This window comes from Argopecten irradians, chromosome 5, assembly GCF_041381155.1.
Source record: "Argopecten irradians isolate NY chromosome 5, Ai_NY, whole genome shotgun sequence".
NCBI classification, from domain to species: Eukaryota; Metazoa; Mollusca; class Bivalvia; order Pectinida; family Pectinidae; genus Argopecten; species Argopecten irradians.
In genome coordinates, this window is record NC_091138.1 from 49,444,743 (window position 1) to 49,460,160 (window position 15,418).

At 37.0% G+C, this 15,418-nt stretch overlaps 1 protein-coding gene across 1 annotated transcript in view; it reads right to left on the bottom strand.

Annotated features, from left to right (window-relative positions):
* Positions 1–584: 584 nt before the first annotated feature.
* Positions 585–15,418, bottom strand: part of LOC138324131 (cytochrome b-c1 complex subunit 2, mitochondrial-like) — a 31,280-nt gene continuing 16,446 nt past the window's right edge. Inside the window, exons 7-14 of the mRNA XM_069269212.1 lie at positions 14,570–14,667; positions 3,948–4,104; positions 3,533–3,596; positions 3,169–3,307; positions 2,827–2,907; positions 2,044–2,123; positions 1,341–1,494; positions 585–853 (exon numbers count right to left, since the gene is read on the bottom strand). Coding sequence (XP_069125313.1) covers positions 767–853; positions 1,341–1,494; positions 2,044–2,123; positions 2,827–2,907; positions 3,169–3,307; positions 3,533–3,596; positions 3,948–4,104; positions 14,570–14,667 — 860 coding nt within the window. The 3' untranslated portion in view covers positions 585–766. The remainder of the gene's footprint in view (positions 854–1,340; positions 1,495–2,043; positions 2,124–2,826; positions 2,908–3,168; positions 3,308–3,532; positions 3,597–3,947; positions 4,105–14,569; positions 14,668–15,418) is intronic.

The following is a 15,418-nucleotide window of genomic DNA, read 5'->3' on the forward strand; positions in this document are numbered from 1 at the left end:
ATGCTCCACCGCCGACAGAGCATAAATGATATTCATCATTTGAACAATAATTGGTGTTTAATCATGAGTAAATATGTCTAATTAAAATAGAAAATAATATAAAATAACTTATTTTGCCTTTGATGCATGCGCAATCAGTACTTCATTCCATATAGGATATAGTGCCACGTATTTTTTACGGGATGCAATTAATTATTTTTCATATTTCTAACTTGAAGTAAAATTAGAAGCTCAAACTTTTCAATGGTGGTAATGGTGTAAAGTAAGTAACTTTTATAACTAAAGAAAAATACTAAATCGTCTGCTCCTGTTTTTGATAGTGAAAAAATATCATTTGTCAGCGGTGGAGCATCTTTAACCTAACTTATTTAAAATTTAATACATGGGATAACAAGAAATTGATATTCTGTCTTTACTGTTTTAAGACATACATGCAATTGCAAATTTTTGAAGACGCAAAAAATAAAGAGCTACCCGTATACTGTATAGTGATGAATTATGTATCAGGTATTTAATATAGAAATAAACTTCATTTTGATATTGAATACCATGAAATTAAATTTAAATAAGACCAAACAATGGCATGTAATAAATACACTTTTATTTTTAGACAACAACTTTCATAAATGTCCATTCAAACACTATTTTCACTTCACTTCGTGTATGGATATGCTACCAATCCTTGTAACATAACCTAGTCCCAACAATAGCTCTTTGTTCTTATCGAACTCAAACAATGCACGCTAAGGAATTTGAAGAACACGCTTTACATCAGATCTACCAAGCGTGGCATCCAGGAAAGATTTCCTCTGCTAACCAGGGTTGGCTTCCCATTGATGATCTTCTTGGCAACCTAGAAAGTGAGAGAAATACATATATAACACTGAAGCTAATGGCTGTATAATAATCTTACATCGTGGCTATGTGACTTACTCCATAAAGGGCATGGTGCCATGGAATCTTTTAGCTCATGTTTTTAATAGATAATAAAAATTACCATTTGACAGCAGTGAGTGTAGCCCCTTTATTATCAAACATACATTTATATCCTCTATGTCAACCACTAACTGTGATACTTATGTTAGAAACATCTGTCAGATTGTCTATATCAACCACTAATTGTGATGCTTACTTAAGAAACATCTGTCAGATTGTCTATATCAACCACTAATTGTGATGCTTACTTAAGAAACATATGTCAGATTGTCTATATCAACCACTAATTGTGATGCTTACTTAAGAAACATATGTCAGATTGTCTATATCAACCACTAATTGTGATGCTTACTTAAGAAACATATGTCAGATTGTCTATATCAACCACTAATTGTGATTCTTACGTTAGAAACATCTGCTGTTGATACACCATCTACGGCCTGTAATAAAGCGGATGCATCAGATACTTTCTTGGTAATCAGACATTCTGCTGCCATACTGTTAAATGTACTTCCTGTGTCCTCACAATTTATCATAATGGCTGCTTTAAGTTGATTTCTGTAAAAAATATCATAAAAATCAAAATACTGCATGTTATTTTTACCAAGCTTGATAAAGAATCCATGACAAGCTATTAACAACCCAAAGACAATCTACAAATTGATTTTCAGCTGTCACTTCTAACGTAAGTTGGGCCATATCATAACAGATATTTTACAAACACTTCTTTTTCAAGATTTACCTGAAAATTCTTTTGATGGTTAAAATTGTTCAGGTTTTAGAATCTTTTTAGATATGGTAAATAGTTAATACTGGGTGTATATGTTGTAAAAGCAAATTAAGCCTCAACATAAGACTAAAAGTAGTGTAAAAATCTAATTACCTCTCTGGTGTACTGAATTCACAAATTTCAGTAAAACCAAGACTATAGCAGAAATCAACCCTTTACCTTCTATATAGTAGCCAGATTGTGTCGGCTTTTATGAGCAATGTGGCAACAGGTACAATTCTAATGCAATTTCTGCATAGAATAAGTTCTCAGGATTCTTTAAGCATATCTAAGAATAAGTTAGCTATTGCAAGCATTGGAGAATATTTCAGTCTTACTTTGCGTTGGTTACGGCCTCGTCTGAAATGGCACCACTTTTTGTTACTGCTGTGAATTCTCCAACTGCTGCTTTCATAATCTAAAAATAACCACAATTATTTTTATTTTCATCATTTTTATGTTAATGACTATACCATCAATATAGGATCTTTCGAGTGTTCATTTCATAGGATATTTTATAAAACGAGTCTAAGAAGTTTTTTTTGCGAGGTTTGGCGAGACGAGTTTCATAAAATCTCATTTAAAATGAACATGAATTTAAGTTACTTTTTTCACTTTACTACAACAACCTACATTTCGAAGAATATCATGTCAAAAGGTATTGCGAAAATCCAATGAAGACCGCCATTTTGTCTGGCCCCGACATCATTTTACTGATCCTGTCATATGACGTCACAATGAATTTCCAGCCAATGAAAATCACTCCAGGTTTTACTACACATAGTGACATATGTAAAAATATTACTCAGGCAAAAATGCTGGATATCAAGCAGATTGCATGATAAATTGAAGTATACATTCATTTGTCACTATTACTGTATAAACTAACCAAAGTGAAGTCTATCAGTTATAACTTATTTTGGTATATGGATTATGTGGTATCAAGAATACATCTGTCACCAGACCTGATTTGATATACGTTATCTACTGTAAAATATTTGTAACTACTGGTCAGCAATCAATACGCGACATCCCATGTATTACACACCTGCATGGTAGCATCTTGCATCAGATGATGACTTTGTCAATAAAAGTGTGTGTGTTATCAACATGATACTTACAGGTCCCATATCTTGGGCATATCCAGTCACTGTGAATCCAAACAGACCAGTATCAGAATAGGACAGGTTCATACCCGAGATCTACAACAGATCAACCATTAACACAGTAAATCAATCACACAACTTTCTAACATTTGAATTCATGACAATTACATTGCTTCATGTGGCTACAATTTTCTTTATCAAGACACATTGATATAGTAAGAATCAGGAAATTAATTTTCATCAAATTAAGATAATTATGGTTTCCTATAAAATGTTCTACTGATATAACCTTTGACCTTTGTAGTCAGAAACATCAGAAGGTATTGGTATCATCTGTAGGGATTGGTGAAAACTCACTGCGAAATCTTCACTTCCCAGTGCAGAATATACAGCTTTGCCGAGTCGACTGACGATCCCTGGGCTGTATTTCACTGAGGGACCGGCGCCCATCACATACTGTAACACAGCAGCAGCTGCTGCATCTTTGCTGCCCATGCTATCCAAACAAGTCATCAGTTAATTATCCACATGAGTTATTCTTAAGTCAACAAGGTCTCAAAAGTATGACATGTTACTATCGGAACTTTTCACTTTTAACAGACACTTCCGGAAAGAATTATTAATCTTTAGTTTCTTCAGGGAAAAAAAAAAAAAAATTAGTTTCTTCAGGAAATAACAAATAATCTTTAGGAATTTGTTATTAACTAACTATGTATTTTACCTGGGTCCTTCCGACGCAAGACAGGCATATGTCAGATTTCCAGCTGATGATGTTCTGCTTTCGCCTACAAGTAGAGCACTCCAAATTAGATGTAATATAAGCTTGGTTAGCTAGCCTGCCTTTGTGAAAAGTCTCTGTCAACAGGATAAGTTAGTACTCACATTTTAATTGGGACACAGTGACCATAAATCTAATTGGTTTTCTTTAATATTGATTTATAATTATGTCCTTCATCCAATTTTCGTCAACATTCATCTTTCTTCACAGAATATTTTCACCTTCACATCAATTCTCCTATTAAATCCCATTATATTGAACTTAATACTCTGATGGCATCTGAACTAAGTGATCTTAGCGAATAACCTTCACATGGATATAAATTTACAAAGGTTACAATATATGATTTCAAACTAACCGCCCACATATTTGGAGGGAAGCTCTTCTGGTAAGTCAACTAAATCTAGACTTGTAGGAAGCTGTGCGGCTTTTTCTGTGATGAAGTCTGAGTTAACACCAAGCCCTACGAATGCCATCCTTGGTTCCCTGAAGAGGGACAGTCTGTAGGCATGCATCTGTAACAGTGAACACAGCAGACTATAAAATCACAGTTCAAATCTCCTAAAATTTCATCATCAGTCATCAGTTCTGATTTTTTATTCTTCATTTCTATGACTATATATATATATATACTGTTGCATTAGTATCTCTTCTTTTTCCCTAAAATCATATATATAGAAAAACCGAAAAATGGAACAAACTTCCGTGCCTTGAAAATCATGCCAAGTGTACATAATCACCATTGAAAAAATGTTAACACACAAAGTGTTATTGTCTCATAGATAGTGTATCTGACAGCTGACATTATTGTCTCACTGATAGTGTATCTGACAGCTGACGTTATTGTCTCACTGATAGTGTATCGGACAGCTGACATTATTGTCTCACTGATAGTGTATCTGACAGCTGACGTTATTGTCTCACTGATAGTGTATCTGACAGCTGACATTATTGTCTCACTGATAGTGTATCTGACAGCTGACGTTATTGTCTCACTGATAGTGTATCTGACAGCTGACATTATTGTCTCACTATTAGTGTATCTGACAGCTGACATTATTGTCTCACTGATAGTGTATCTGACAGCTGACATTATTGTCTCATAGATAGTGTATCTGACAGCTGACATTATTGTCTCACTGATAGTGTATCTGACAGCTGACATTATTGTCTCACTGATAGTGTATCTGACAGCTGACATATTGTCTCACTGATAGTGTATCTGACAGCTGACATTATTGTCTCACTGATAGTGTATCTGACAGCTGACATTATTGTCTCATAGATAGTGTATCTGACAGCTGACATTATTGTCTCATAGATAGTGTATCTGACAGCTGACATTATTGTCTCATAGATAGTGTATCGGACAGCTGACATTATTGTCTCACTGATAGTGTATCTGACAGCTGACATTATTGTCTCACTGATAGTGTATCTGACAGCTGACATTATTGTCTCATAGATAGTGTATCGGACAGCTGACATTATTGTCTCATAGTTAGTGTATCTGACAGCTGACATTATTGTCTCACTGATAGTGTATCTGACAGCTGACATTATTGTCTCATAGATAGTGTATCTGACAGCTGACATTATTGTCTCAAGATAGTGTATCTGACAGCTGACATTATTGTCTCACTGATAGTGTATCTGACAGCTGACATATTGTCTCACTGATAGTGTATCTGACAGCTGACATTATTGTCTCACTACTGAATAGTGTATCTGACAGCTGACATTATTGTCTCACTGATAGTGTATCTGACAGCTGAATGTATTGTCTCACTGATAGTGTATCTGAAGCTGACATTATTGTCTCACTGATAGTGTATCTGACAGCTGACATTATTGTCTCACTGATAGTGTATCTGACAGCTGACATTATTGTCTCACTATTAGTGTATCTGACAGCTGACATTATTGTCTCACTATTAGTGTATCTGACAGCTGACATTATTGTCTCACTGATAGTGTATCTGACAGCTGACGTTATTGTCTCACTGATAGTGTATCTGACAGCTGACATTATTGTCTCACTGATAGTGTATCTGACAGCTGACATTATTGTCTCACTGATAGTGTATCTGACAGCTGACATTATTGTCTCACTGATAGTGTATCTGACAGCTGACATTATTGTCTCACTGATAGTGTATCTGACAGCTGACTTATTGTCTACTGATAGTGTATCTGACATCTGACATTATTGTCTCACTGATAGTGTATCTGACAGCTGACATTATTGTCTCACTGATAGTGTATCTGACAGCTGACATTATTGTCTCACTGATAGTGTATCTGACAGCTGACATTATTGTCTCACTGATAGTGTATCTGACAGCTGACATTATTGTCTCACTGATAGTGTATCTGACAGCTGACATTATTGTCTCACTGATAGTGTATCTGACAGCTGACATTATTGTCTCACTATTAGTGTATCTGACAGCTGACATTATTGTCTCACTGATAGTGTATCTGACAGCTGACATTATTGTCTCACTGATAGTGTATCTGACAGCTGACATTATTGTCTCACTGATAGTGTACGTGTATCTGACAGCTGACATTATTGTCTCACTGATAGTGTATCTGACAGCTGACATTATTGTCTCACTGATAGTGTATCTGACAGCTGACATTATTGTCTCACTGATAGTGTATCTGACAGCTGACATTATTGTCTCACTGATAGTGTATCTGACAGCTGACGTTATTGTCTCACTGATAGTGTATCTGACAGCTGACATTATTGTCTCACTGATAGTGTATCTGACAGCTGACGTTATTGTCTCACTGATAGTGTATCTGACAGCTGACATTATTGTCTCACTGATAGTGTATCTGACAGCTGACATTATTGTCTCACTGATAGTGTATCTGACAGCTGACATTATTGTCTCACTGATAGTGTATCTGACACTGACTGTCTCACATTATTGTCTCACTGATAGTGTATCTGACAGCTGACTTATTGTCTCACTGATAGTGTATCTGACAGCTGACATTATTGTCTCACTGATAGTGTATCTGACAGCTGACATTATTGTCTCACTGATAGTGTATCTGACAGCTGACATTATTGTCTCACTGATAGTGTATCTGACAGCTGACATTATTGTCTCACTGATAGTGTATCTGACAGCTGACATTATTGTCTCACTGATAGTGTATCTGACAGCTGACATTATTGTCTCACTGATAGTGTATCTGACAGCTGACATTATTGTCTCACTGATAGTGTATCTGACAGCTGACATTATTGTCTCACTGATAGTGTATCTGACAGCTGACATTATTGTCTCACTGATAGTGTATCTGACAGCTGACATTATTGTCTCACTGATAGTGTATCTGACAGCTGACATTATTGTCTCACTGTTAGTGTATCTGACAGCTGACATTATTGTCTCACTGATAGTGTATCTGACAGCTGACATTATTGTCTCACTGATAGTGTATCTGACAGCTGACATTATTGTCTCACTGATAGTGTATCTGACAGCTGACATTATTGTCTCACTGATAGTGTATCTGACAGCTGACATTGACGTTATTGTCTCACTGATAGTGTATCTGACAGCTGACATTATTGTCTCACTGATAGTGTATCTGACAGCTGACATTATTGTCTCACTGATAGTGTATCTGACAGCTGACATTATTGTCTCACTGATAGTGTATCTGACAGCTGACATTATTGTCTCACTGATAGTGTATCTGACAGCTGACGTTATTGTCTCACTGATAGTGTATCTGACAGCTGACATTATTGTCTCACTGATAGTGTATCTGACAGCTGACATTATTGTCTCACTGATAGTGTATCTGACAGCTGACGTTATTGTCTCACTGATAGTGTATCTGACAGCTGACATTATTGTCTCACTGATAGTGTATCTGACAGCTGACATTATTGTCTCACTGATAGTGTATCTGACAGCTGACATTATTGTCTCACTGATAGTGTATCTGACAGCTGACATTATTGTCTCACTGATAGTGTATCGGACAGCTGACGATATTGTCTCACTGATAGTGTATCTGACAGCTGACATTATTGTCTCACTGATAGTGTATCTGACAGCTGACATTATTGTCTCACTGATAGTGTATCTGACACTGACATTATTGTCTCACTGATAGTGTATCTGACAGCTGACATTATTGTCTCACTGATAGTGTATCTGACAGCTGACATTATTGTCTCACTGATAGTGTATCTGACAGCTGACATTATTGTCTCACTGATAGTGTATCTGACAGCTGACATTATTGTCTCACTGATAGTGTATCTGACAGCTGACATTATTGTCTCACTGATAGTGTATCTGACAGCTGACATTATTGTCTCACTGATAGTGTATCTGACAGCTGACATTATTGTCTCACTGATAGTGTATCTGACAGCTGACATTATTGTCTCACTGATAGTGTACCTGACATTATTGTCTCACTGTTAGTGTATCGGACAGCTGACGTTATTGTCTCACTGATAGTGTATCTGACAGCTGACATTATTGTCTCACTGATAGTGTATCTGACAGCTGACATTATTGTCTCACTGATAGTGTATCTGACAGCTGACATTATTGTCTCACTGATAGTGTATCTGACAGCTGACATTATTGTCTCACTGATAGTGTATCTGACAGCTGACTTATTGTCTCACTGTAGTATCTGACAGCTGACATTATTGTCTCAGTAGTGTATCTGACAGCTGACATTATTGTCTCACTGATAGTGTATCTGACAGCTGACATTATTGTCTCACTGATAGTGTATCTGACAGCTGACATTATTGTCTCACTGATAGTGTATCTGACAGCTGACATTATTGTCTCACTGATAGTGTATCTGACAGCTGACATTATTGTCTCACTGATAGTGTATCTGACAGCTGACATTATTGTCTCACTGATAGTGTATCTGACAGCTGACATTATTGTCTCACTGATAGTGTATCTGACAGCTGACATTATTGTCTCACTGATAGTGTATCTGACAGCTGACATTATTGTCTCACTGATAGTGTATCTGACAGCTGACATTATTGTCTCACTGATAGTGTATCTGACAGCTGACTTATTGTCTCACTGATAGTGTATCTGACAGCTGACATTATTGTCTCACTGATAGTGTATCTGACAGCTGACATTATTGTCTCACTGATAGTGTATCTGACAGCTGACATTATTGTCTCACTGATAGTGTATCTGACAGCTGACATTATTGTCTCACTGATAGTGTATCTGACAGCTGACATTATTGTCTCACTGATAGTGTATCTGACAGCTGACATTATTGTCTCACTGATAGTGTATCTGACAGCTGACATTATTGTCTCACTGATAGTGTATCTGACAGCTGACATTATTGTCTCACTGATAGTGTATCTGACAGCTGACATTATTGTCTCACTGATAGTGTATCTGACAGCTGACATTATTGTCTCACTGATAGTGTATCTGACAGCTGACATTATTGTCTCACTGATAGTGTATCTGACAGCTGACATTATTGTCTCACTGATAGTGTATCTGACAGCTGACATTATTGTCTCACTGATAGTGTATCTGACAGCTGACATTATTGTCTCACTGATAGTGTATCTGACAGCTGACATTATTGTCTCACTGATAGTGTATCTGACAGCTGACATTATTGTCTCACTGATAGTGTATCTGACAGCTGACATTATTGTCTCACTGATAGTGTATCTGACAGCTGACGTTATTGTCTCACTGATAGTGTATCTGACAGCTGACATTATTGTCTCACTGTAGTGTATCTGACAGCTGACATTATTGTCTCACTGATAGTGTATCTGACAGCTGACATTATTGTCTCACTGATAGTGTATCTGACAGCTGACATTATTGTCTCACTGATAGTGTATCTGACAGCTGACATTATTGTCTCACTGATAGTGTATCTGACAGCTGACATTATTGTCTCACTGATAGTGTATCTGACAGCTGACATTATTGTCTCACTGATAGTGTATCTGACAGCTGACATTATTGTCTCACTGATAGTGTATCTGACAGCTGACATTATTGTCTCACTGATAGTGTATCTGACAGCTGACATTATTGTCTCACTGATAGTGTTATCTGACAGCTGACATTATTGTCTCACTGATAGTGTATCTGACAGCTGACATTATTGTCTCACTGATAGTGTATCTGACAGCTGACATTATTGTCTCACTGATAGTGTATCTGACAGCTGACATTATTGTCTCACTGATAGTGTATCTGACAGCTGACATTATTGTCTCACTGATAGTGTATCTGACAGCTGACATTATTGTCTCACTGATAGTGTATCTGACAGCTGACATTATTGTCTCACTGTTAGTGTATCTGACAGCTGACATTATTGTCTCACTGATAGTGTATCTGACAGCTGACATTATTGTCTCACTGATAGTGTATCTGACAGCTGACATTATTGTCTCACTGATAGTGTATCTGACAGCTGACATTATTGTCTCACTGATAGTGTATCTGACAGCTGACATTATTGTCTCACTGATAGTGTATCTGACAGCTGACATTATTGTCTCACTGATAGTGTATCTGACAGCTGACGTTATTGTCTCACTGATAGTGTATCTGACAGCTGACGTTATTGTCTCACTGATAGTGTATCTGACAGCTGACATTATTGTCTCACTGATAGTGTATCTGACAGCTGACATTATTGTCTCACTGATAGTGTATCTGACAGCTGACATTATTGTCTCACTGATAGTGTATCTGACAGCTGACATTATTGTCTCACTGATAGTGTATCTGACAGCTGACATTATTGTCTCACTGATAGTGTATCTGACAGCTGACATTATTGTCTCACTGATAGTGTATCTGACAGCTGACATTATTGTCTCACTGTTAGTGTATCTGACAGCTGACGTTATTGTCTCACTGATAGTGTATCTGACAGCTGACATTATTGTCTCACTGATAGTGTATCTGACAGCTGACATTATTGTCTCACTGATAGTGTATCTGACAGCTGACATTATTGTCTCACTGATAGTGTATCTGACAGCTGACATTATTGTCTCACTGATAGTGTATCTGACATTATTGTCTCACTGTTAGTGTATCTGACAGCTGACATTATTGTCTCACTGATAGTGTATCTGACAGCTGACATTATTGTCTCACTGATAGTGTATCTGACAGCTGACATTATTGTCTCACTGATAGTGTATCTGACAGCTGACATTATTGTCTCACTGATAGTGTATCTGACAGCTGACATTATTGTCTCACTGTTAGTGTATCTGACAGCTGACGTTATTGTCTCACTGATAGTGTATCTGACAGCTGACATTATTGTCTCACTGTTAGTGTATCTGACAGCTGACATTACATTATAGTGTATCTGACAGCTGACATTATTGTCTCACTGATAGTGTATCTGACAGCTGACATTATTGTCTCACTGATAGTGTATCTGACAGCTGACATTATTGTCTCACTATTAGTGTATCTGACAGCTGACATTATTGTCTCACTGATAGTGTATCTGACAGCTGACATTATTGTCTCACTGATAGTGTATCTGACAGCTGACATTATTGTCTCACTGATAGTGTATCTGACAGCTGACATTATTGTCTCACTGATAGTGTATCTGACAGCTGACATTATTGTCTCACTGATAGTGTATCTGACAGCTGACGTTATTGTCTCACTGATAGTGTATCTGACAGCTGACATTATTGTCTCACTGATAGTGTATCTGACAGCTGACATTATTGTCTCACTATTGTCTCACTGTAGTGTATCTGACAGCTGACATTATTGTCTCACTGATAGTGTATCTGACACTGACTTATTGTCTCACTTAGTGTATCTGACAGCTGACGTTATTGTCTCACTGATAGTGTATCTGACAGCTGACATTATTGTCTCACTGATAGTGTATCTGACAGCTGACATTATTGTCTCACTGATAGTGTATCTGACAGCTGACATTATTGTCTCACTGATAGTGTATCTGACAGCTGACATTATTGTCTCACTGATAGTGTATCTGACAGCTGACATTATTGTCTCACTGATAGTGTATCTGACAGCTGACATTATTGTCTCACTGATAGTGTATCTGACAGCTGACATTATTGTCTCACTGATAGTGTATCTGACAGCTGACATTATTGTCTCACTGATAGTGTGTATCTGACTATTGTCTCACTGATAGTGTATTGCTGACATTATTGTCTCACTGATAGTGTATCTGACAGCTGACATTATTGTCTCACTGATAGTGTATCTGACAGCTGACATTATTGTCTCACTGATAGTGTATCTGACAGCTGACGTTATTGTCTCACTGATAGTGTATCTGACAGCTGACATTATTGTCTCACTGATAGTGTATCTGACAGCTGACATTATTGTCTCACTGATAGTGTATCTGACAGCTGACATTATTGTCTCACTGATAGTGTATCTGACAGCTGACATTATTGTCTCACTGATAGTGTATCTGACAGCTGACATTATTGTCTCACTGATAGTGTATCTGACAGCTGACATTATTGTCTCACTGATAGTGTATCTGACAGCTGACATTATTGTCTCACTGATAGTGTATCTGACAGCTGACATTATTGTCTCACTGATAGTGTATCTGACACTGACATTATTGTCTCACTGTTAGTGTATGTGATCGACAGCTGACATTATTGTCTCACTGATAGTGTATCTGACAGCTGACATTATTGTCTCACTGATAGTGTATCTGACAGCTGACATTATTGTCTCACTGATAGTGTATCTGACAGCTGACATTATTGTCTCACTGATAGTGTATCTGACAGCTGACATTATTGTCTCACTGATAGTGTATCTGACAGCTGACATTATTGTCTCACTGATAGTGTATCTGACAGCTGACATTATTGTCTCACTGATAGTGTATCTGACAGCTGACATTATTGTCTCATAGATAGTGTATCTGACAGCTGACATTATTGTCTCACTGATAGTGTATCTGACAGCTGACGTTATTGTCTCACTGATAGTGTATCTGACAGCTGACATTATTGTCTCACTGATAGTGTATCTGACAGCTGACATTATTGTCTCACTGATAGTGTATCTGACAGCTGACATTATTGTCTCACTATTAGTGTATCTGACAGCTGACGTTATTGTCTCACTGATAGTGTATCTGACAGCTGACGTTATTGTCTCACTGATAGTGTATCGGACAGCTGACATTATTGTCTCACTGATAGTGTATCTGACAGCTGACATTATTGTCTCACTGATAGTGTATCTGACAGCTGACATTATTGTCTCACTGATAGTGTATCTGACAGCTGACATTATTGTCTCACTGATAGTGTATCTGACAGCTGACGTTATTGTCTCACTGATAGTGTATCTGACAGCTGACATTATTGTCTCACTGATAGTGTATCTGACAGCTGACATTTTGTTCACTGATAGTGTATTGACAGCTGACATTATTGTCTCACTGATAGTGTATCTGACAGCTGACATTATTGTCTCACTGATAGTGTATCTGACAGCTGATGTTATTGTCTCACTGATAGTGTATCGACAGCTGACTTATTGTCTCACTGATAGTGTATCTGACAGCTGACATTATTGTCTCACTATAGTGTATCTGACAGCTGACATTATTGTCTCACTGATAGTGTATCTGACAGCTGACATTATTGTCTCACTGATAGTGTATCTGACAGCTGACATTGTCTCACTGATAGTGTACCTGACAGCTGACATTATTGTCTCACTGAACGTGTATCTGACAGCTGACATTATTGTCTCACTGATAGTGTATCTGACAGCTGACATTATTGTCTCACTGATAGTGTATCTGACAGCTGACATTATTGTCTCACTGATAGTGTATCTGACAGCTGACATTATTGTCTCACTGATAGTGTATCTGACAGCTGACATTATTGTCTCACTATTAGTGTATCTGACAGCTGACGTTATTGTCTCACTGATAGTGTATCTGACAGCTGACGTTATTGTCTCACTGATAGTGTATCTGACAGCTGACATTATTGTCTCGACAGCTGACTTTGTCTTGATAGTGTATCTGACAGCTGACATTATTGTCTCACTGTATAGTGTATCTGACGCTGACATTATTGTCTCACTGATAGTGTATCTGACAGCTGACATTATTGTCTCACTGATAGTGTATCTGACAGCTGACATTATTGTCTCACTGATTAGTGTATCTGACAGCTGACATTATTGTCTCACTGATAGTGTATCTGACAGCTGACATTATTGTCTCACTGATAGTGTATCTGACAGCTGACATTATTGTCTCACTGATAGTGTATCTGACAGCTGACATTATTGTCTCACTGATAGTGTATCTGACAGCTGACGTTATTGTCTCACTGATAGTGTATCTGACAGCTGACATTATTGTCTCACTGATAGTGTATCTGACAGCTGACGTTATTGTCTCACTGATAGTGTATCAGTGACAGCTGACATTATTGTCTCACTATTAGTGTATCTGACAGCTGACGTTATTGTCTCACTGATAATGTATCTGACGTTATTGTCTCACCGATAGTGTATCTGACAGCTGACGTTATTGTCTCACCGATAGTGTATCTGACAGCTGACATTATTGTCTCACTGATAGTGTATCTGACAGCTGACGTTATTGTCTCACTATTAGTGTATCTGACAGCTGACGTTATTGTCTCACTGATAATGTATCTGACAGCTGACGTTATTGTCTCACCGATAGTGTATCTGACAGCTGACATTATTGTCTCACTGATAGTGTATCTGACAGCTGACATTATTGTCTCACTGATAGTGTATCGGACAGCTGACATTATTGTCTCACTGATAGTGTATCTGACAGCTGACATTATTGTCTCACTGATAGTGTATCTGACCGTTGACATTATTCTCACTGTTAGTGTATTTGACAGATGACATTTACCATTTCTGTTGTGATCTGTTTGATCTGGTATGATGGACAATAGAGAGAATTTGACATTCCACCCTTGAACGCTGCTGCATGTAAGTCTTCCATTAGTACTGAAATAAAAGATCATTGTTTAACAATCCTATTAAAATTGATATTTGACTATTAAATTTTGTTTCATAAGAAATCAACACAAAAAATCGATTTTGTTCAAATAAGGTTTTATAGCCTATGATTTATAAAAAAAACATAAATATAAAATTGTATATATAAAATAGAATATCAAATATTCGCTAAAATCAATATCTATAAACTGTTGAATATATAGAGACCAATATCTATAAACTGTTCAACAGATGGAGACCAATATAAACATATATACTGTTCAACAGATGGAGACCAATATATACAAGGAGCTGCAAAGCTTGGCATTATCCCCCGCGCCCAGTTGTGTATGAAAGCTCAAACATAAAATAAATGAAGCTCATTGTAACTAAGAGTTTAAATCTTGATATTGTCATCCATGTAGGTTTAACTATTTGAACAGAGCTTAGTATTGTCCTTGAATAAATTCATACAACAATATATCCGCTCTCCAGTAACATGACATTTAAAAGAATAAAAGAACACAGAATTGATGTAACAGGTTTAAGTAGAAGGAAACTTTAATAATATGGTATTTTTAAATAAGTTTCCATGGTAACAGAAAAAGTATTGAAAATGAAAGATTCCCATTAGCAAAAGGCACAACTAGAGCACTAGCCTAACATGTACAGAAAGTTTCATGTAGCCAAGTTGAACGGTTTTTGAGTTATAGCCTGAAATAGAAAGGAAACTTTAATAATATGGTATTTTTAAATAAGT